This window comes from Corvus brachyrhynchos, unplaced genomic scaffold (assembly GCF_000691975.1).
Source record: "Corvus brachyrhynchos isolate BGI_N302 unplaced genomic scaffold, ASM69197v1 scaffold48, whole genome shotgun sequence".
NCBI classification, from domain to species: domain Eukaryota; kingdom Metazoa; phylum Chordata; class Aves; order Passeriformes; family Corvidae; genus Corvus; species Corvus brachyrhynchos.
Window position 1 is genome coordinate 3,989,642 of NW_008240027.1, and position 21,382 is coordinate 4,011,023.

The following is a 21,382-nucleotide window of genomic DNA, read 5'->3' on the forward strand; positions in this document are numbered from 1 at the left end:
AGGAGGGTGGGTAACAGCAGATTTCACAGGTGGGTGCTGACAGCAACAGTAGATTTCATGGTTCATCACAGATTAATAAAACAGGGAGGATATTAAAATGCTAATACTCATTAATACTATTTTATGGTGTTTAACATGAAACATGGAAAATGAAAATGAATGACAGCCGGTAAATGGAACTGACAGTTGTGTTCAGGGTGTCCGAAGCTGGTGAGAATTAGCTGCAGGAAGCAAAAGCTGTGGATGCTCCTATTCCTTCTGTGGATAAAGCCAAACAGCACCTACAGTTACGTAGACTTGTGCAAGGTCACCTAAACTTAGATTCAAATAGACTCTTCTATTACTGTAGAATACTTTATGAGATTCTTTTCCTTACCATCGTTGGTCAGAGCCATTATTTTCCATGTCCTATGGCAGACAGAGTCTCCAGCAATACATGTATCTAAGAGCAGAAATCCCAGCCCATTAAAGCATAATTGTGAAATCCTTTTTTGTCTTTTTTTAAGGGGTCAGTATTAGTTTTTATCCCCCAAAACTCTTCTTGTGTTTCAGTTGGCCACATTGTTCTTCATTTCTTGCTGAAGTTTCAATAATCTTCATCCCAGAGGCAGTTGCATTTCAGCAACAAGTAAAAGTTGGCCCTCTGTGGGCCATAATGTAATGTAATATAATATAACATACATAGATACAAACTTAGTTCTGCCATGTTGTAGGCTGGTTTAAGTTTATTTATGGTTAAAAGTCTCTGAAAACCTCTGCATAGCTGTGTGTAAATATGAAGCTTTTTGACCTAGGGTGTTTTCACCTAATGTTCTTTCACAAGTAAAACTTTTTAATTTAGCATGAACCTTATCTGTGCCTTTACTGAGATGCAAAAATCCCAGAAATACTGGGAATATATAAAGTGCACAGGGACCAGGGATATAGGGGTTCTAAAGACGTCGTTATTTCTTGCTGGTAATAACAGTACTTGGTAAAATAACAGTTGTCGGACCAAGTAGACATTTTTGCACCTTAATGTTTCAGGTTTAAAATAAAATTAACCTTGAATATTCTAGGTTTATAATACCTGGGTCTGAGTCTGCAATCTGCATGGCTGACTGCGAGTGGCTGATGTGTGCTCTAAGCTTTTAGGTACATTTAATACTGAATTTTCCAGGAGGTTCTTTTGCTTTTAAAATATTTCATCTTCACTTGAATTCCCAGTTTTTTTCTTGCACTTGCACCATGAATTTCAACTGCCCAATTGTCTTCGTTTCCCCCACTTATGCACCATCTCTTGCTACATGCCCTGTAGTTGTGACCTGCTGCGTGAATGGCAGATTCCATGCCAGAGATACTACTTCTTTTTGCATGCTTAAAATGTGATCAGTATCAACCCCTTTCAAAATTGCTGCCAACTCTTGTTCTCAGGATACTGGAGCCACATAAGGTACTTCAGGGACTAGTGTGTCCCCCTCTCTTCATTTACAAGCAGACATCTAACAACACTCTCCATCTTTGGTGGTTTCCTTGAAAACCTGCTACTTTCTGTTGAGGTGAAAACAGATAGAACTTCAAATATCAAAGTTTAGGAAAGGAAAAGTTATGAAAAAGGGCCTGTCACTTGGGCTAGATTTTATGAAAACATATTTATTTTGGCAAATGTATCTCAAAGGCAGGTTCATGTTTATTCTCCTCACCGTCTGGAGTTTGCTGTGAGGTGTCAAGAGCATGCTTACTCCACATTGGCTTAGAATTGGATTTCTGCCAAAATTCTGTGTGCCCTCCTCTCCTTCCTCTCACCCCTTCACTTTCTTTCTCCTGGTTGTAGCAGATTTTTCCTTCTGTCGATCTCAGTGCATATTTCATTTTCACTTCTCGGCACTGACAGAAACAACGAGCTTTAGAAACCAGGGGGCTCCAAGTTTTAAAACGTGAAGAGAATAAAAAAGAGATGCTTTCTTCAGCTTACAGGGTTTTACACTTATTTCTTCTTAATATAGGCATGTGAAGTTTGGGATTTGATTGTAAGGATTTTAAACACACTAGACCAGAAACCTTTCGGTTTGTCTTCTTCTGTATCTAGGTTACAGGCCAGTTGGTTCTTCCAAACTCCTGCTAATTTTTCTCTCTCTCTTGATGAAGGGTCTTCAGTCCCTCTGCATCTCTTTTGATTTAAATTCCTTTCCTAGTTCCAGCCAGATGTTTGGTTTCCCCCGCTGTTGACAGTCAGATAATAGTCTCATGCTATCAGTTCGTATATCTACATTTGCAAGATCTGTTGCAAAAAAATTCCCAAATCTTTCTCACAGAGGGCCTTACTGTGTATTTTTACTACTTTCCAAAGGCAAATTCCTTTAATGTCACATATAAATTGCTTCAACAGCAAGCAGAGGCAAACCTTCCTGGTTTTCCTTTTCCAGTAAGAAGGGTGTGTTTCTGAGCCACATCTTATGGATGACCCAGAGACTTGCTCCACCTTTGGCAAAGGAATGTGGCTAGCACTTCAGAGAATAGCAGGAAAGCTTCAGGAGTTTGGCCAAGAAAGATTAAACCATCAAAAACCAGGCAAAAATGCAAAACTTTGTCTTTTCCCCTTTCCACTGCTTTCATTTCCTACCGTGTTGTGTTGTCCTCTGCATCAGACTATTTAAGACTGCCAAATACTTGGGTATTTTATAGGTAATATATCTTATAAATGCCATAGCCAGCCTCTGAGGGAAACAGAGGATTGTCGGTTTTGGATGAAGTATAAAACCCAAGCAGGAAATCATTGCTGAATGGCACAGCTGCAGGCAAACACTGTGAGCTAGTAAACTGCCCATCTGCACAGCCACACGTGTGTGGGAGCGCGGGGCCGGCGCGGCCGCGGCAGAGCGCGCCTGTAAGTGGTTAGCAGGCAGAAATTCGGTGATTAAAGAATGAAGTGTTTTGCTTTGTTAGTTCCTGAAATACAGCTATCTGAAGGTGATTATAATCTTATTTTTAGCAGGAGGAGAGACTAAAGACTAAGCTTTTCCTCGTCCGTAATAAAACATAAAAGCAAAATTTCAGAGGTGGACTGGGGTTGGTCATCCCACTGCAGGTCAGAGGATGTGACACAACTTGCACTGAGGACTGAAGGAAAAGTTTGTCAGGAAAAAGAAACACACTGTATTTGTTCATAGGACTGAACTGGCAATCACATCTGAATCTTCCTTTCAAAGCTAGAGACATGAAAGACTGTTTCAGTCCTTAAGTCTGCCTCACTATCTTTGACCTGAACAGGGGTCTGGGTGGGCTTTGAGCTGGTCTTAAAGTTTGAACTGTGTAAGATCCCCCTTTGCTAGAGATTTTGCCAACCAAAATAATTTTCACTGTACTCATTCTAGTACTTGCCTTTTGTAATTTAATCTATTAGTTAGTTCCTAGATTTGCTGTCTTCCATTCTAAACAACTCCTCTTTCTTTGTGGGTTATTATTTGTTGAGTTCCTCTAGCCAAGCTCACTGTGTTAGTTCTCCCAATCCTTCCTCTGAAGTTTAGCACTTCCTCTTACACATGCCAACTTTGAGTTCATTTTCCGCATGATTTTCCTAAGCACTACTTTAAATAATCCACAATTCAGTAACTAAATGGAGATTGTTAAAATAATGAAACAACAACAATAAAGCTCTTTTAAGACTGCACTCCAACTGTAAAAACTGTTGATTTGAGGTTTTTTGCCAAATACTTTATTGAAAAATAAAATTATCTTCTCATAGTCAAAATTAAATTAGCTGGGTTATAATCCCATTGTACAATAGACTTCCTACATTGGTATTTGTCTTTCGGGAGAGTTTTTTGTTGATTCATTGCAATGTATAAATCAGTGCAAGAGTAAAGATAATCTAGTGACTGGGGCCCTTGTTTAAGGCATAGGTGGCTTGGGATAAAACCCCTCATGATTTCTCCACCTCCTAGTATTGGGGTATCAGAATGGATATAACAAAAGTTGAAATCTGTAAACAGGGAAGATGGGTGTATTGCCAGCTGAAGCCTCTGGAAGCTTTCTGTTCACTTACGTGTTTTGCATAGGAGCCTCTAAAGAGCATGAAAGTCTTGGGGCCCAAACTGGTTAAAATGTGCTCATTTCTCTTGGTTAAAGGACTGAGTCTAAAATATTCTGATGTTTCACGTGAGCAGGAATATCACTGTATGCATCATAAATATTTGAATTGAAGGATCTGGTATTTCATATATCCTTCAGCATTTCCATATTTTTATCACAAAGAAAGGGAGCTGCTTTGGTTTTCTCTCTATAGGCACTTAATTCTCTCTTTTCCTGTCAATTGATGCAATTTTTTAAGCCACATGAAGGGATTTCAGTTTTTGTCATTACAGTGTTGGTACTTTCTGCATTCCATCTGCACACAAGTATGAATTCTAGGATGATGACATTAAATTATAGGCACCTCTGTTAAAATATAGGGAATACAGTTCTGAAAATGAAGCTTCTTCCTCATTTTGAATCTTTCTTTATATTTTAATGCATTAAGGAAGCAGGTGACTAGTGGACATTGTCTTAATGTCTTCCCATTTTGATTCATCCTCATGAAGTGTGCAAAGTGTCTGCTAATGTTATGCAAAGAAAATGAAGACATGTAAGTTCTAGCATTCACAGACTTCATGTGTGCGCCTCCTTCCCCAGGACAATCACATCTCTCCGGAGTGAACTGATTCCACATCTGGTTAGGAAACAGTTTTCTTCTCCTGCATCATTGCAGCAAGGACTAGACAACAAAGAAGAGGACCAAAAGAAAGAAGAGCAAGCATCCCTAGGTCAGTACAATATCAAAAACTTGGGTTTATGCAAGTTTTAAAGTCCATATGCTACAGCTGAGCTATTGAGTAGACTACAGAACTAGCCTGAAACACTATTTTAGAGATTCAGCTTCTTTTTACTCCTGATAGCAAAGATTCTGGTACGTTTATTTTTCAAACAGTATTGTGTACTATATAAATTTTTTTGTCTTCCCTTATTTTGGTGTAAACCATAAGCAAATCAGCTAGAGGGTCTGTATTTTTTTTTTCTGGGAAAAAAGATTCATTTTTGAAAACGTAGTTTTAGGAGGGAGTTCCTAAAATTGCATAGGACAACAGGCTAAGCTAAGCCTTAAACACCCTGCACTGGGAACTGGACAGGATCTCAGATCCTGGAATTTATTTTTAGCATTTCCGCTGTCTCCTTGTGTGACCTTGGGCAAAACATTGCATCTGTCCTGATTCCTTGATTCACACCTGCAGAATAAAAATAAGCACTTACTCACTACATGTGATAAAATCTGGTAATGACTGCCGAGTATCTAGCCATGGAGATGAGGTGAGGCAAAGATTTCCCTTCACCAACAGTATTTTAATAGTATTCCTCTTCAGAAAGTATTTCATTAAATCCTGTCTAACTTCATGCGTGTGTGTGTTCTCCAGACATTTATAGTTTCATAAAGGAAGATAATAGCTTGCTGAAACCTGCTCCAGATAACTCTTGTTGGAATGATCATAGAGGAGATATGAATGTAACTCTCCACGAAGGAAAAGTGCGCTGCTACGTCCATATCATGAAGGAGGGGCTGTGCTACCGAGTGAATACTCTTGGGCTGTACATTGAAGCCAACAGACAGGTGAGGAAAGTACAGAAGTGCCACCTGTAGTAGCTTATGGGACATTTCAGCCTGTGGGAGTGACTCCCTGTGATAGAGCTGAGGAGTATGTGGGAATTGAACCAGTGCCACGTTATCCAGGCACCCTACTGCTTGTTGGGTAGGGATGTGAGGCCAGGGAACAGTTCTGTTGCTGATTTACTATAGATTTGATTTAGGTAAGCAAACTCTCACCCTAAACACTCTTGTGTTTTTTCGGGAGGGGCAAGACCTGCAGCTAAAGAGCCAAGAAGTGTGGAAAATCAGAATGGAAGTAGCTTTGATAGCTCATTTAATCAATGTCCTCCATGTCCTAAAAGCAAGATCAGTTTCGACTGGACTCTTCCTAGCAGATGTTTGTTTGTGATAATAACAAAGGTTGTTAACAATTTGCAGAAAGACTTAAACTACGCTTTCATTTAAATTGCCTAATGATTTCCATTATTAAAGAATTCTTTTATGAACAGGTTTCCCTACTGTGGTACTCCAAGTAAACACAGAGGTGAACTCTTGATCTGATGCAGAGTCTGTTGCAGCTTTCACTTTCACATGACTGAGAACTCATAAAATTAAAAAAATCACAGATGAGAATTAGGGAGATCCTGTACCACCTAACGAGCTAACTCTTAATATCTTTGTGGGGCAGGGATTTGGGTTTTTGGGGTTTTTTTACTACACTGGCTGATGCAATATACACGTTCTCACTTCACTCTGCTAGTGATGAGCTTCATTGCTATCAGGAATGGACAGTTTCCTCTAGTTTTGAAAGACCAGTAAGGAGTGCCGTAAGGAAAAACTCAAGATTTCTGGAAGTGGGGCTGGAAAGGTGATAAAGTTGTATTGAGAATTCTGGAAGTGGTCACTGCCTTGCCTTTGCTCTCAGACTGAGTTGATTTCTTTTTAATAACATTAATGGATTAATTCATGCAAACCAGAGTTGCAGAATGGCAGCATGAGTTTATGCATTGGAGCTCTTTCTCCTTGATGCTTGTAGAGGAACACAGAAATAAAGTGATTTGCTTAGGGAGATGAGGAAGAGAGGCAGCACTGCTTTTCAGCAGAAGGAGAAAACCTTCCCCAAAACCAGCAGGAACAAGTGTGCCCAAAGGGTTAAGGGAGAATACCACTTGCTAGGGGAAGTGTGCGTGCACGTTTGGCAGCAGCCACTTCAGTAAAAAGTTATTGAGTTAAGCCAGTCAGACTCCATGTGGGTTTTTTTGTGTTGGTTTTTGTTTTTGGTTGGGTTTTTTTTACCTAAATATTCTACATTTTGGTTAGTTCAGGAAATATGTTTGCTCCTGGGTGGTACAAAGAATTAGTGTTTTGAAGTCACGTTGGGGCTTTCAACATTGGAAAGGATTTTCTTTGAATTTTGAACTTTTTCAGGATGGTAAAATTTCTAAGGAAACTATGTGGAGGTAAAACATAAAATGGAGCTTAATGAGGAGTTGTGAGAAAGTAGTTCCTTTTTTCAGTGCCACTGCATTTTGTTTCTCTTTCTAATCCTCATAAAAGATGCACATTTAATTTGATCTGGGTGGGCGGTTACCTGTTTTGTTGGTCTCTAAGGAAGATTTTGGGTGTTTAGTTTGCTCTTATCTTGGCCTTCACAGACCAGATTCTGATCCCCTTGCTGCAAAGGTGGGACCTATAACTTTGAGGTCCCAAAGGACAGACTTGCACAGCAGTAGCAGTCCAGTCCAGTAGCTGCGGGAAGGAATGGCATCCTAACCCGTTGCCCTTCTGGTGAGGAAACACTTTGCTCACATCATTTCACTTCCAGCTGGGTTTCTGGATGCCTGCAGCCTGTGTGTGGGCAGGTGGGTTCAGGAGGGAGTTATCTTCAATAGCAGGAAATAGTTTCTTTGTAAGATGAATTAAATCCAAACACATCTTAAACCTTCCCTTGACCCAGGCACTCCCTCTGACTCCTGCCCCCAGTCTAACCTTTCTTTTCAGAGCAAAATGCTTGAGCTTGTAGCTTTCATGGGTTACCCCTCAGGCTGCACTAACACTGACTGATTCTAATAAGGGCTTTGCTCTGGCCAGTAAAATCCTTTATTTATTTCACTATACCACCTTTCCACTGAGGAGGGCAAGAGTCTTTTTCCACTTCTTTCCTGTCCTGCAGATCAACACTGGATAGTAGGAATCTTTCCAACCTATGCTGTAGGTATGCTTTGGTGTGTGTTCCTCTCTTGGATCCATGTGTCAGGTGACGTGTCAGGACAGCATCCCTTCACCCTGCCAGCATCATCCGGGTGGATTCACCTAGTTTGTGGTGTTCTGGTAAACTGGTGGTTTTCTGTAGTGCCTGCACCTTGGACTGAAGGATCTAATCTACTCTTGCTTTTTAAAAAATAAACAATTCTAGCGGGAAGGGCCAACTTCAAGATGTAAAGAGCTACAGATGTGAAAATGTCTACTGGTGACAATGGGCAAATTGAAATGATAGCTCAGAAATGTGAGCTCCTCTGATTCCAGCTTCTTCAGATCTGTAGGATTTGCTTTTTGAGGTTCACTCCTTAGCCATCAGCTCTTGTTATCCCAGCTTTCTAAGGAAGTCATTTTACACAGTTGTACTGTATAGCAGTTCCTTAATAGCAGCTTTGGAAATTGCTGGCAACATTCAGCCAAGTTTAACAGCAATAGAGATCTCAGAGATTAACTTTTCTAAGAGTTTTGTAAAAATAGATGCTTGGGTAGAGAAAAGGGAGACTTAATGAGTGCTGCTTCCTCCTTTGAGGCAAACTCAGTTGTACCATCACGGTGCTGTGACTCCAGTTGACCTCCCAGATGGATAGTCAGTGTCCATGTCCTGGCTGGCCAAGCAGTATGTGCAGAGCTCCACACCGGCCCCAGCACATACTGCCTCTCATTCAGCCATACAGTTTGCTGTGATACAGACCTCTTAGCCCTCATATATCTGCATCTCCTATGTTCCTTTGAAAGCCATCTCTGTCCTATCAAGAGACATCATACATTGCATCATCCCTGCCAGTAACTGTGCAGCACCGTGTCTGTGCAGTGTTGCAAGGCTCCCACCTCCCCTGCCATCCCCATCCGTGTTGTCATCACTTCTTCTGTGGTGTGACCTTGGCCTCAGCCTGACTCCAGGAGATGCAGGATGCCTCAGGCTGCTCTTTCACCCACAAAAGGAGGAATGATGGAGTGATATCCCATCCTCCTACAATGCTGGCTCCCTTTCCTTTCAGGAGCCAGTTCAGAATTGCTCTCTATGGATTTGTTCTTGGCTATTTCATGGCCTGTGTCTCTCTCTATTACCACCACTGCTCTGTCTGCTTATCCAACACCTGCCTTCTCCCTGTCAGGAGCCTTTTCTTGTGCAGCTTTCTACCATCTGGAATAGCCACTTGATCAACTTTAGTTTCTACTTAAACATCTGAAATACAGTTTTGTTGCCCATGCCTCAGAATACTACCTAGTGGAGTGGGCTGGACACAGTCATCTTTTTATGCAGTTTACTGGTTTATATTTGGTATTACTTGCTTCCCTCCCTTGCTTTACTAGACAGCGTAAAACACGCTGAGCTGCATTTGAAATGGCAGATGCTGGACATTGTGGTAACATACAGGATGTCACTGTGTTCAGCTGGAGCCAGCCTGCTTGCTGCTGCTGATCCACTGCTTCTCCACAGGTGGGAAGCTGAGTTGATGCAGTGCACTGTGGTAGCACTGTACCTGTCTCCTTTACAAAAGTGAAAGATGATAAATCACACATAGCTGGTGGACATTTGAAATGCAGTAACCCATTTCCCATAAGTTAAAATGTTTATGGCAAATGCAGCAGTGCAATGGAAACCAAAGCCATCTTTGAGCTGCTTATGTAACGTGTGGATACAGCACTATCATGTTAATTTGTGATGTGGGTTTTTCATTCAGGTTCCCAAGTTATTGCTTAATCTGGGTCTGGAAGAGCCACTGGTTCATGGGTCTGCACAGATCACTGATAGAGGCATGGTAAGTGTTCCCTTTTCCCATCTCTGCTCTTTCAGTAGTCTGCAAACACTTTGTTTCAAGAATTGCTTGCTAAAATTCAGTCCCATTGTTGGAAGTGAAGCCAAGTTCTGAAGTGTGGAATGATGGAATGTAGGTGATACAGCTCAGAGTCTTCTGTAGGCTCACCCACGGGTTCCTGCCTTTCAGTGTCTCTCTTCTATAGTGTTTGGTAAAAAGTTTATCATAGTCCCAAGTCAGACACTGCAGTCTCTTGTTCCATAATGGCAGTTCTTGGTAGTTGAGCAGTTTTCCTCCCAAAGGACACAAAACCCAGAAAGCATCAGAAGCTTTGCTTCTTGCTAGCACATTTTGGTTTAATACCAGCTTCAAGCCTCCCTTTGACAGGTCTCACTGGGCAAACCTGAGTGAAACCAGTGAGTACCAGCAGGCCTGTGCCTACCTTGCTTACCTTTCTGCATGAAGCCTACAGAGCCAGATCCACTAATGGAGTTTTACCAAGCTAATGGACCTTGGGAAGACTGTCTAACTATCTGCCTATGGGGTGGGCCCCAAATTTCCAGGTCTTTCCTCTGCCAAGGATCCCTCAGGGTAGAGCAGGGTAAACCTTATTGATAAGTGCTTGAGACACACTTTGGAAGAGGTGTAAGGAGAGCACATGTTGGAGAACTCCATGTACTTTTGCTAGTTTCTGTTCTTTTCTTCCCTAGGTTGGATCAGACAGTATGATTGGGTCATCCACACAAATTGGAGAGAAGACATCCATCAAACACTCCATCATCGGCAACATGTGTACCATAAAAGGCAAAGTTAAGATAACAAACTGTATCATCATGAATTCTGTTACAATTGAGGAAGGGTAGGTTACCTTTTTGTATCTTAGTTCTAGATAGATCCTGAGTCAGTAATTTTTGTCCTGTAAAGAATCCTGAGCCAGAAGAGGTGATGCCAGAGGCTGTGTTTCTAAAGACCAAATCGCAAATAAGTCTCTATAAGCAGTCCGGAAGTGCACAAGTGAAATAACCTAACAAGAGGGCTGCAGTCTTAGAACATAAATTTCTTCTTTTTACAGTAGATCCTGTCCTCTTCAGAATGTGTAAGTAAGTTAAGTCGATGTATGAATCTGTATGAGCTTGCGTGTCATTCTTCCAAGCTTTATTTTAGTGGCTGGATCAGTGAGTGATGCCTAAAATATTTGAGGCACAAAGCACATTTTAAAGCGGTACACTTGCCAGCTAGAAATGTTCTTCTCACATTTGAACATTACAGCTTCACCTAAAATGTCATTTTCTTTGGCCCTTTTTTGTCATCCTGCAGCCTTTACTTTACCATTGCCTATGCTGAGTAATAGAATAAATGAATAAACTTTTCAAAGAGAAAATCTGCCAGCTCCTAGAGGTTTCTCGTGCACTAAAGACACTGACTAAATAGTTAGCCTTGAGCTGTACATTTCCAAATGTGGGAAAAGTGGCCTGTCTGTAATTGTTGATGTCTGCATGCCCCCATCTTTCCATACATGCTGGCTTCCTGTGGATGTCAGTGGAAAGGAAACTGCTGATTGAGTCTGTGCAGACCTGTATAAATTCTCTGCTCCTTCATGGCTTGAGGTTTGCTTAGGGCCTCAGGAAAAAGGCCAAACTCTTAAAAAATGCCAAGTTGGCTCTGAAAGTTGCATATCTGAAAAACGTAAAACCCCAGAGGATGTGGGGTCTATGGAGGATACTACTGTTACATAACTAAACTACAGGTAAGTATGGTACCTTACCACAAAGTGTTTGTCTTTAATAGAAATCCACAGTAATTTCAAGCACATCATAAATCAGAATTCCATTGAGTATAGAAAATAGCTGGTTTCCAGTTCGATCACAGATGGATCCAGTATGGCTGTATCACAAGCACTGCTGTCATAAAAAGTAGAGGAACCTCTCTCATTTGATCATGAGACCCTCTGTCATTTTGATTAATGAATTGATGCCACAGTCATAATGGTATTGTTTTACATATGAGGTCAGCAGCTCTACCATTAAATCACAGAGGCAGCTAAGTGTATAAATAGCACTGTTTTTATGAAGAGTCCCAAATCATCTTGTGATGGTCTGCATTGGCATTTAGTAGTATTCTAAATCCTAAATCAAGCCCAGAGCTGTTATGTTAAGCATTTCACAAAATTCCACAAGCATCGTAAAGTTGGTGATATGTTATTTTTAAGAGGGATAAACTGACTTTTGGGGTAATGTTTTTGGGAATTCTAGAAAACAATGTGATCCCTAGTCACTCTTGGTGAAAACAATATAGCCACCAAAGAGTGAAAAACCTCACAGTCCTAGGGGTTTACCCCCTTTACCCCCTTTTACCTGCTCTATGGTTACTGCACACTGATGCACTGGAGTTGAATTTGTAATTATTTCTCTCCAACTGGAATTAAGACTATAGACCCTGGATCTTTATTGCAAAGCATACTGTAATTAATATGGTGTAGATCTGCACAGATACAGAGCTGATAAAGTATTTCTTAATGCATCATAGTAAGTCTTAAGATTAGAGGGGTATGAAGTCATGCATACACAGGTAGTGAGAAACAGAAATATTCTAGCTGCTGAGTTTTGTTGAAAGAAGCCTTGCTTGTAGTGAAGGATTTCTGTGTATTTTTTTATGTATTTTGACTCTCTTTCATTACTTTGGTTAAATCTGATGGAATTTTTTTTAAATGCTAATTATTCTTACTCATGTTGATGGATCCATTTGCAACAGGTGGATAAATTATATGTGGTTTTGCTTTAAACTGCCCACAGTGGACAACTCCTTATAAACACCTCTTCCCCCAAGTGTCTCTAAAACAGCTCAGGCTTTATCTAATCACCAACTTCAGAAAATGTCTTCATCTTTAATTAGAAAGTCAGTATGTGTTGGCTGATATGAGTCAAAATGAGCGTAATAAAGTGCCTTGACAGATCTAATTCATTTTTTTTATTGCACAGCAGATGTCCTACAAGTAAGCCAGTTTTACCATCTAAGGTATTGTATATTAGAAACTTCTGAAATTGCATTGAGAAGTGGATAAAAACTGTGTCATTTAAAGAATATACATTTTAATGCTGACTCAAGCAGCTCAACCAGAGTAATAGTGTACTATAATAATGCCCAAGTCAAACATGAGTGGTAACTGAAGGAAGGCCATTCCCAGGAGTGTTCACTGCAGTAACACCAACTTGAAGCAGTAGGCTTTAGAGGACATTTATTATGCAAAAGACAAAGGTGTTTAGATAACTCAGAGAAGAAAGAAAGATCAGGTAAATCTTTTCTGAAAGTTGGGATACTGGGAACACCCAAATGCAAAAATTGCTCTTCTTTCTAAATTCATTTATCAAGAGTTACATGGCACTGCCTTGGTATTCCCCTTGCTTCTTCCATCATGTCTAGCTTCTCTGGGTTGAATCTTACTTTCTTTTTTTCTCCCCATCTCAGCTGCAAAAGTGATCAGCAGCTTCAGTTCACTATGTCAATATAGAAAAAGCAAAACAAAACGAACAACAATGCATAATAAAAAACAAACAAAATGCACCAAAAACCAAACGAAAAATGTTCATCTCTTGGTAGTTTTCCTATAATGTGATTTGAGGATCCTGTGCCGTAATTCCTGCAGTATCAAGATCCACAAATTATAACTCCAAACCAGAAAAAAGGTTTTGAATGGGCTCACCACATTTAGTACCAGCTTCTGAAGTGGATAAATTCTTGCTGTACAGGTGGGAACACCACAAGGTGCTTAGAACAAAACCAGGTATCTCTTGTTAGGCAGTGGTTGCCTCATTATTGGAGAAACAGAGGTCATGGCCTAGGTGACAATAACTTTCCCAACTGAATGGATCAAGGAACTGGGCTTAGTTTGGACAGTCCATTGCATGCTGTTTGCAAATTAGGATCTGTCCTCCAGGAATGGCTGGTGCATTTGATACTCTGGAGTACCAGAAGCTGGGATTTTTGTTTGTCCTGGTGTGTAGGGCTTCTGTTACATTATATATGTCTCCTGTGAAGTGATTTGAGTAGATATGAATCCCCCCTCAGAAGAGATTACAGGGGATTAAAGAAGTTAGTAACAGGGCAAAATAATTGGTAGTCCTTTCTTAATGTGTTTCCCACTGTGCAGCTAATTCTTCCATCAATGAGACAATAAAATAGCAAAGATTACATATGTGCTGAATGATGGACATACTTGACCAAGCTGGGAGGGATGTAATTTATACAACAGCACAAGTGCTGAGAGATGCTGACTGCCCAGGTGACAGGCTGCAGTGGCAGAATGGTTCTTTTTCCCTCTGGACGGCTCCCCAGAGCTCAGTGACAAATGACCGCACTGAGTTACATAGTTGGAGAAAAACTACTAATTGAGCTAAAATCATAGGTCACTTGAAAACTTTGTCTATCTGGATGTTCCTGCAGTAGCTGTGTGTGTCCTTAGTCTCTGTAGTGGCTTGGGACTTCCCCTTCTCTTTGTTCTGTTTGCATCAGGGGTGGAGCAGCACAACAGGGTCTCTGGATTGCTGCATCTTTGGTGCAGGAGTCCCCTCATTTATAGCTCTCTTGCAAAGGGGCAGCCTGTAACACCCACAGACTGACTGAAGCCCCTTGCCTAAGGGGATTGTTCCATTTGCAAGTGAAAAGTAATGCTTGGTAGATTTAACGCCCTGATAAGCAGGGCTGGCAAACTGGTCACAACAGATAAGGAGAAGGCTGAGGTGCTCAACCACTTTTTTTGCCTCATTCTTCACTGTCAGAGTCTCTCTTCCCACACCTCTCAGCTTTATGGACCATAATACGGGGACATATCAGAGGGCTGGAGCACTTCTTCTGTGAAGACTGAAAGAGTTGGGGCTGGTCAGAAGGGAAGGCTCCAGGGACACCTCATTGTGGCCTCTCAGAACTTGAAGGGGATTTATAAGACTGATGGTTGCAAACTTGTTATCCCAGCCTGCTGCAACAGGACAAGGGCTAACGGCTTTAAACTAAAAGAAGGTAGACTTAGATTAGATATAAGGAAGAAATTGTTTGCTATGAGGCTTTTGAGGCATTGGCACAAGTTGACCAGAGAAGTTGGGACTGCCTCATCCCTGGAAGTGTTCAAGCCCAGGCTGGCTGGGATGCTGATCAACCTGGTGTAGCTAAAGATGTCCCTGCTCATTTAAGGGGGCATGGACTACATAGCCTTTAAAGGTCCCTTCCAACCCAAATTACTTTATGGTTTTATAGTGTTGTTTCATTTGCTAGACTTAGGCACACTCAGCTGTTTTGAAATGAGACCTAGATATGGATGGATTAATTTGGTTTCAGGTTCCTGTTCTGGCTTTTGTTTTTGCAGTCACTGGTTGGTTTGTTGGTTTTTATCAAACACTGCCTTTATTTTTACCAGTCTTGTTGTTTTACTTAGTTTGCTAGCTTCTGGCAGCAGGAACATCTAATTGCTCTGGTCATACAGGACCTTGTGCTGAAGCGCTCTGAGCATTACAAATAATATTAACAGGAAAAATATGTTGAATCCTTTATTCCATCCCTGCAGATAAATATTTCGAAATCTCTTGTTTGTTAGTAAAACCATCCCAGTGTATACACTTACGGGAAGGAGCCTGGCCATTTTGTTATGTGCACATTATATCCTTTTTCCTTGGTCGTGGAAAATGAATATTTCCCTAGGAAAAATTCAGGGGAAGGGACTGTTTAGTAGGGAAAAAAATCTGGTCTTTGGACTACTTAGAGGTTAGTAGAGAAGGCAAGCATGAAAAGCTCAGATAAATACTGAGTCCACCATAAGCCATGCTTTGGAAAGGTCTTGTTGATGTGGTGGTAGTCAGTACCATAAGGACTCTGTGGTAGGTTTAGTCTGAAATGAAGTATTTTGCTGCTTTTCTTTTTTTGTGGAAATACAAGAAAGCATTCTGCTTCAAATGAGGTTTTTATGGAAATCATAAATAGGCTGCTGTGATTATCAGAGAGGGCAAACAGCCCAAAATTTCCATCTAGATTTCACCTCCGCAGCAAGAAAGTACCAGATCTTCACAGAGCAACCAAGGAAGCTGAACCTGTCTCACCTATAATTTTATCAGAAAACTGTATCCCAAACTGGGATTAGCAGTGGGAAAAGGAGAGAGTTCCTTCCAGAAAGGAGTTTGCAGCAGACAGTTGCCAGATAGCCTGATACAGTGGGCAGTTGATTCAGGAACTGTAAGTCTGGGATTGCAGGTGTGACTGAAGTTACTGAGTTTGTGCAGGGGCAGAAATCATTGAATAATAACCTCATATCTTTGTAAAGTTTACAGCATGTTGTTGGAACCACAGACAAACATACTACCCAGAAGAACTGCTGAAGTTCCCCTTGTGGCGCTCTGATAAGGTCATCTTTTGGAAAGGGAAGGGGTTAAAAAGACAGGCAGATACGTTTTGGGTCAGTCTGCACATGATGGCAGCAAATTGCAGAGTGTTGCAGCATCGGGAAACTTGGAATGCAAGGGAGGTGACACCAAAGGCTTCGAGTTACAAACTGCAGGGAGGTGATGTGAACGTTGGGAACAGAGGGAAAGTTAGAAGAGTCCCACTGGAAGATGTGGTAAACCTTGGGGAGTTCTGACTCCCTGGGCAGAAAGAATAGGCTAGATTAAAAATTAGTATGAAGGACTAAAGTACCCAGATATGTGGAGAAAGAACTGGCACCAAAAATGTTTTGTCAGCCAAAACTAGCATCGTCCTTCAGTCGTGTGAAGACAGTCAGTTATGCACTGGATTTTGTTAAAGGTGTTCGGGCTACCTGTGTGAAAGTAGATGGACAGATGCTGTGGTGCTGCTCTGTGAGGGGACTGGAGAGAGACCACGTGTGACTGGTTAAGGCTACTCTAGTTTACCACATGGCTTCAATTTATTGCTACTTTCTATGAGAAAATGTACAAAGGAGGAAAACAACAAGCAAGGCGAGCTGGATTGACTACTAACTGCAGATTGATTGTGAAGTTTATTGGTTGTTTCCTCAATAGTGCCAAATCAGCACCTGATGTAGAAACAGTCAGTGGCTTGAAGAAAGTTCTAATTAAAACCAGGGTGGAATTGAGTCTTTATAGGGGTTCAGTGCATAAGTAGTGTTTTTCCCCTTGGACAATGGCAGTACAAAGGAATGATCCTATTGCCAAGGCAACATATTTTACAGTACATAACCTCATGAAAAGGAATGAGGAGGCAAAGTTGTTTCCAGCACCATAGCTTGCAAAGCTGAAAATAAAGATCTACTTATGCTAAAATTCTCAAACATTTTGTATCTTGAACTGTTTTTTAAGATGGCTGTTGTCTCCTGGGCACTTTGTCTCATGCCACCAGTTGGCTCCCTGCCTCCCTAGAAAGAAGAATGAGTTTAGAATAGATATCACAGAAAGCACATGAAAAGTGAGAACTTCATTCAGAAAAAGCACATGCTCGGCTTAAATATATGGATAAAGTATATAATGGATATGGATAAAAATTAAATCCGTGAAGGAACCTGTGTACCGTAGTCCTTGCCCCTGTAAAAAGGGGTCTTGATTTCTCTTGAGTATGTAGCAATTCTGTCCTTTCTGTCACACCTCTTGGTTTTAAACTGTGAACATTTTTGGTCAGGAACCAAAATTTTCATTCTACTATTTAATTCACTGCACATGCTATGTAAGATACTGAATAGAGATAACCTCTGGCCAGCAGAGTTTGCTTTCAGGAAGATAAATTGAGGAGGAAAGTGCAAAGTAGGAAACTAGTAAGTAGGAAACGGTGGAGCTACTTGCGGAACTGGTTTTCAATTACTTACAACTGAAGTCAAATTCTACTGTATCTAATGTATTGAGGAAGTTTCTCATATAATACCTGTTATCTTGTGAGTGTCTGAAACATTATTACTAACAGCTCCTCAAAAAAATTTTTCTTCTGGCTAGCTTCCTGGTACATCAATCTGTCTTAAATAAATCACCTGTTCTTTAATCTCAGATGCAGATGTTTCCCTGATAGTGCAGGGAGCTCATCCCAGTTTTCCAAACATCTTGTACATCAAATGTTGAACTTAAAGCACAGATGAGCTCTGAAAAGTGGCATTTTAAAATATCTCCTCTCATTCTGCTGATCTGCTTCTTCAGGTGGACAGGGTTATGTCTGACTTCAGAGCTATAAATAAGCTTCTGCCTCCTGCTAACCACATGGGTCTAATCGAAGAGTATGGAGATTTTTCACAAGCAGCTGATTGCTGTTGATTTTGGTGGGAATCTGGGTGTGAATGTCTCTGATGCTCTTTAAAATCTTCCCCCATCTGGGTATGGAAACGGAAGAAATTACTACATTGTGCCTCTTAAGTTCCTAGGGAGACAAGAGTTTAACAAGTTCAGCTTGGATCTAAGAAGCCAGGTTCAGTTTGTGAGGGTAACATTTACAAAAGCCTTTTCCATGTCAACCTAGCTCCCATGATATGGAAACTGACTTAACCAATAATGTCTTATGAAGGACCACAGCTCTCAACCCAGAACTGTGCTTCAAAAACCCCAGAGAAAGTGTCCTTTTACTGTGTCTGTTACCTCGCTCAGTCTGACTGTGGGAGCTGGTGGGAAAGTGAAGCAAACCCAGAGGTGGTAGTGAACATATAATTTTCCTGCTTTGTTTCCTTCACATAGACACGAGTAGCTTTTCCTGGCCATCAGTGGAGTGTTTGTAAAATCATGTGGGACCTGGCCCTCCCACTCTGCAAAAGAGAATCCAGAGGGAGGTCAGCTTTCCTGTGTGTGGGGTTTCCTGGTGTAAACTCCTTGCAGCATACTTTTGCTGAAGTGTGCAACCCCGAGCTTGCGGCTACATAAAAGGCCACCAATTTGTTTGTTGCAAGATCAGCTGGATGTAACTGAAGTTTCAGAGGTGAGGCATGACCTTCCTGGCGACCTCCCCCCGCACCCTAAGTTTCACTGAATAAAACACATTAAGGTAGGTTTGAGGCAATCCTTTAAGGTCAGTTGAACTTTCACTGGAAAATACGAGTGCTGGCAAGTATATGCAATATGTAATGCAAAATGTTTAGGGTGTGGGGAAGAAGTGTAAAGGAGCCATACCACAGTGATGAGCTTGGCTAGTAAAGAGACATGAAACAAGTTCCTTAGTGAAAACACCCTCAGAGACGGGCGAAGAATTTAGAGAGGCTGGTAGAATGATTTTGTTACCCCCAAGGGGAAAAACAGGAGATCAAAGCCAAAATTCACTTACGAATGCTTGCTTTGAAATGTATCTATAAATTATAGCATGTACTGCTGGCATCTATTGTAGTCTTCGGTATTTACTTGAGTGTATAACGTGAGATTCACAGTGCCTGGAGTTGTTCTGTTGGTGTGTGAAAGCATCTTGGTGTAAGAATGTTATTGGTGTGTAAAGCATGTTGATGAAGGCAACATTTTAGGTTCCCACGTTCCCTAGTAGTGGTTTTGCCTTTCTCCTGTTTTTTCATGGTCTTTGTGCCTCACCCCTGTGATCATGAGTCCCAGCCACCAGCTCACTAGCTAGCAGGGCATTCCTTGAGGGGTTGCTCATAGGTTTTAGAACTCTCCCGGACTCCTTGACACCTCTTAGTGTTGTTAAGGTGCCTGTGGTGGCTGTTATCTTCTTGGTCAGGGCAGAAGGAGGTGTTGCTCCCAGGGGAATCCACATCTGTTACCCCTCAGTCAGCAAAGTAGCTGCCGAGGCATGTCACCCTTTGCTTTTAACTTGTGCGTCAGTCTCTCTGTTTCGTAGCTCTTCTGGAGGAGCAGGCGACCTGACTTCTTGGCACGGCAGAGCAGTACCAACAGGCTGTCCCAAGCTTTGTGCTCCAGGCTTTATTTCTTGTGAGTCTACAGTTTTAAGCGTTGCATTATAGACACCTCATTTGCTTTGCTGCCCAACAGAGATTATGTCGGGGTTTTGGCACAATTGGATTAAAGTACCAGGCCTGGATAACTTCTATTGGCATTTCAGGAGATTTGCTGTAAGGCAAACCTGTGACATTCATACCTTCCTAAGCTTGCACAACTAGGGCGAGAGCTGCAGTTGAGGTCTTGACCTCAGTTACTTAAGCCCCTTTCTCCCAGGAGCGTTCATCACTTTAATCACAGAGTCCTAAATAATCAGTGGGTAGCCTGTAATTAGGGGGTTGTGTCTTGGACTCCTGCTGCCTGCTCCCGGTGTGCTGAGCACTGCGTATTTTGATTTCCCGTTCCCCCAAAGGATGTTTGATCTCAGATTTACACTTTAGAAAATTAAGAAGGGTACGGCACCTCAGTCCCCTGGCAATCTTCCTGCTTTCAGTGGTAGGTGCCTTGCTTTGCCTGAGTATCACAGTGCTGCAGCGATTGACACACTTGATTTAAGAGTTTGATTTATAGACCGATACTTGGGCTGAAAGTCAGCAGTTCCAGGGCTGCATAAATCAGCCTGTCTCTGGGATTAATACTTCCTTATTTATAATTTCGACAGGAGATGGAATTCTTTCCCAATTCTTTACATTTCTTTCAGATGTAATCGACCACCCTGTCCTTTGGTTTAAAGCTATGTGACTTTGCCACAAATAAAGGGAGGGGAAAGTAAGCTGAGTCCAGGAATTGCTGTGCTATAAAAGCTCCATATTGTGTGCTCTTGGACTTTGCTTTCTTCCAGCTTCCTTCAAGCCCACACAAGAGATGGACTTGAGGTTTTTTTGGCTTTCTTCCCCTCCCCCCTCCCTCCATACATACGCTGACCTTTTAGAAAAATAAATAAAAGATAAAGAAGGACCTGGAATGTTGCAGAATGTGTGTACATTTTGCTCTCTGTTGTTTTCTGCTGGGATTAGTTGTTTACAATGGGGGAGAGAGGGAGGGCAGAGGAAGGGAGGTCTGTGGCCTTAACTGAAATTAGTGGCATTTCAGAGTGATCTTGTTAGGTGGTCTGCAGTTTAAAGACCTAAATCCTTGTAATCCCCCCATGCCTCCTTGGCCACTACTCCTTTTGCTCTTGTTCTCTCACTTTCAAAAAAACCCACCCCAAAGTCAGGCTCTGTCTCTCAGATACAGGCGCGTAGCGGACACACAGACATAGGCGCACACTCTCTCTCACATGCTCCCATTTGCACGTTGTACCTGTAGAACAAATTAATGCTTTAGCTACATCTGTTCCCACTACAGGACTGGGCTTGTAAAATGCTCTCTCTAGAATGCAGACGCACACTGAATATCTTTATTTATTTTCTGAAAAACACACAGCTGCCAGACTTTCAGTTTGTGATTACACTTAAAACAAATTCAAATTGAAATTTCAGCCGTAAATCAAATGCCCCAAATTAGTTCCTCTTGTGGGTTTGAACATGCTCTTTGGATTTTAAGGTCAGGAGATATCCATTTTCACCGTGCTGAAAAGTTTAAAAATATACTACATTTTCAGGGGAAAAAATAAATATGGTTTGCATTATAAAGCAGTACATCAATGTGTGTGTATGCACACACACAGCAGAGTTGATGAAGCTGGATGCTGTCAGAGCACCTTTGAGGGCTAATAGCTCCTAATTGTTATGGAAGGCAGGAACTGTGGTGGCAGTTTAGCCAAGTAGACTACAGCAGTGCCCTGAGATGTGATATTTACCCTGTAAGAGAATAAAAACGTATTCCTTACTCTTCATCTTGAAAAAATAGTAAAAATTAAACACACAAAATACTTCTCTTGGCAGGATTTATAGCTTTTTTCTTTTCTTTTTTCTTTCTTTTTTTTTTTTTTTTTTTTA

At 41.4% G+C, this 21,382-nt stretch overlaps 1 protein-coding gene across 1 annotated transcript in view; it reads left to right on the top strand.

Annotated features, from left to right (window-relative positions):
* EIF2B3 (eukaryotic translation initiation factor 2B subunit gamma) overlaps positions 1-21,382 on the top strand; it is a gene marked incomplete at its 5' end in the record, with an annotated part of 99,880 nt that overhangs the window by 64,006 nt on the left and 14,492 nt on the right. The window contains 4 exons of the mRNA XM_008640784.2: positions 4,651-4,781; positions 5,427-5,620; positions 9,541-9,618; positions 10,326-10,474. Coding sequence (XP_008639006.2) covers positions 4,651-4,781; positions 5,427-5,620; positions 9,541-9,618; positions 10,326-10,474 — 552 coding nt within the window. The remainder of the gene's footprint in view (positions 1-4,650; positions 4,782-5,426; positions 5,621-9,540; positions 9,619-10,325; positions 10,475-21,382) is intronic.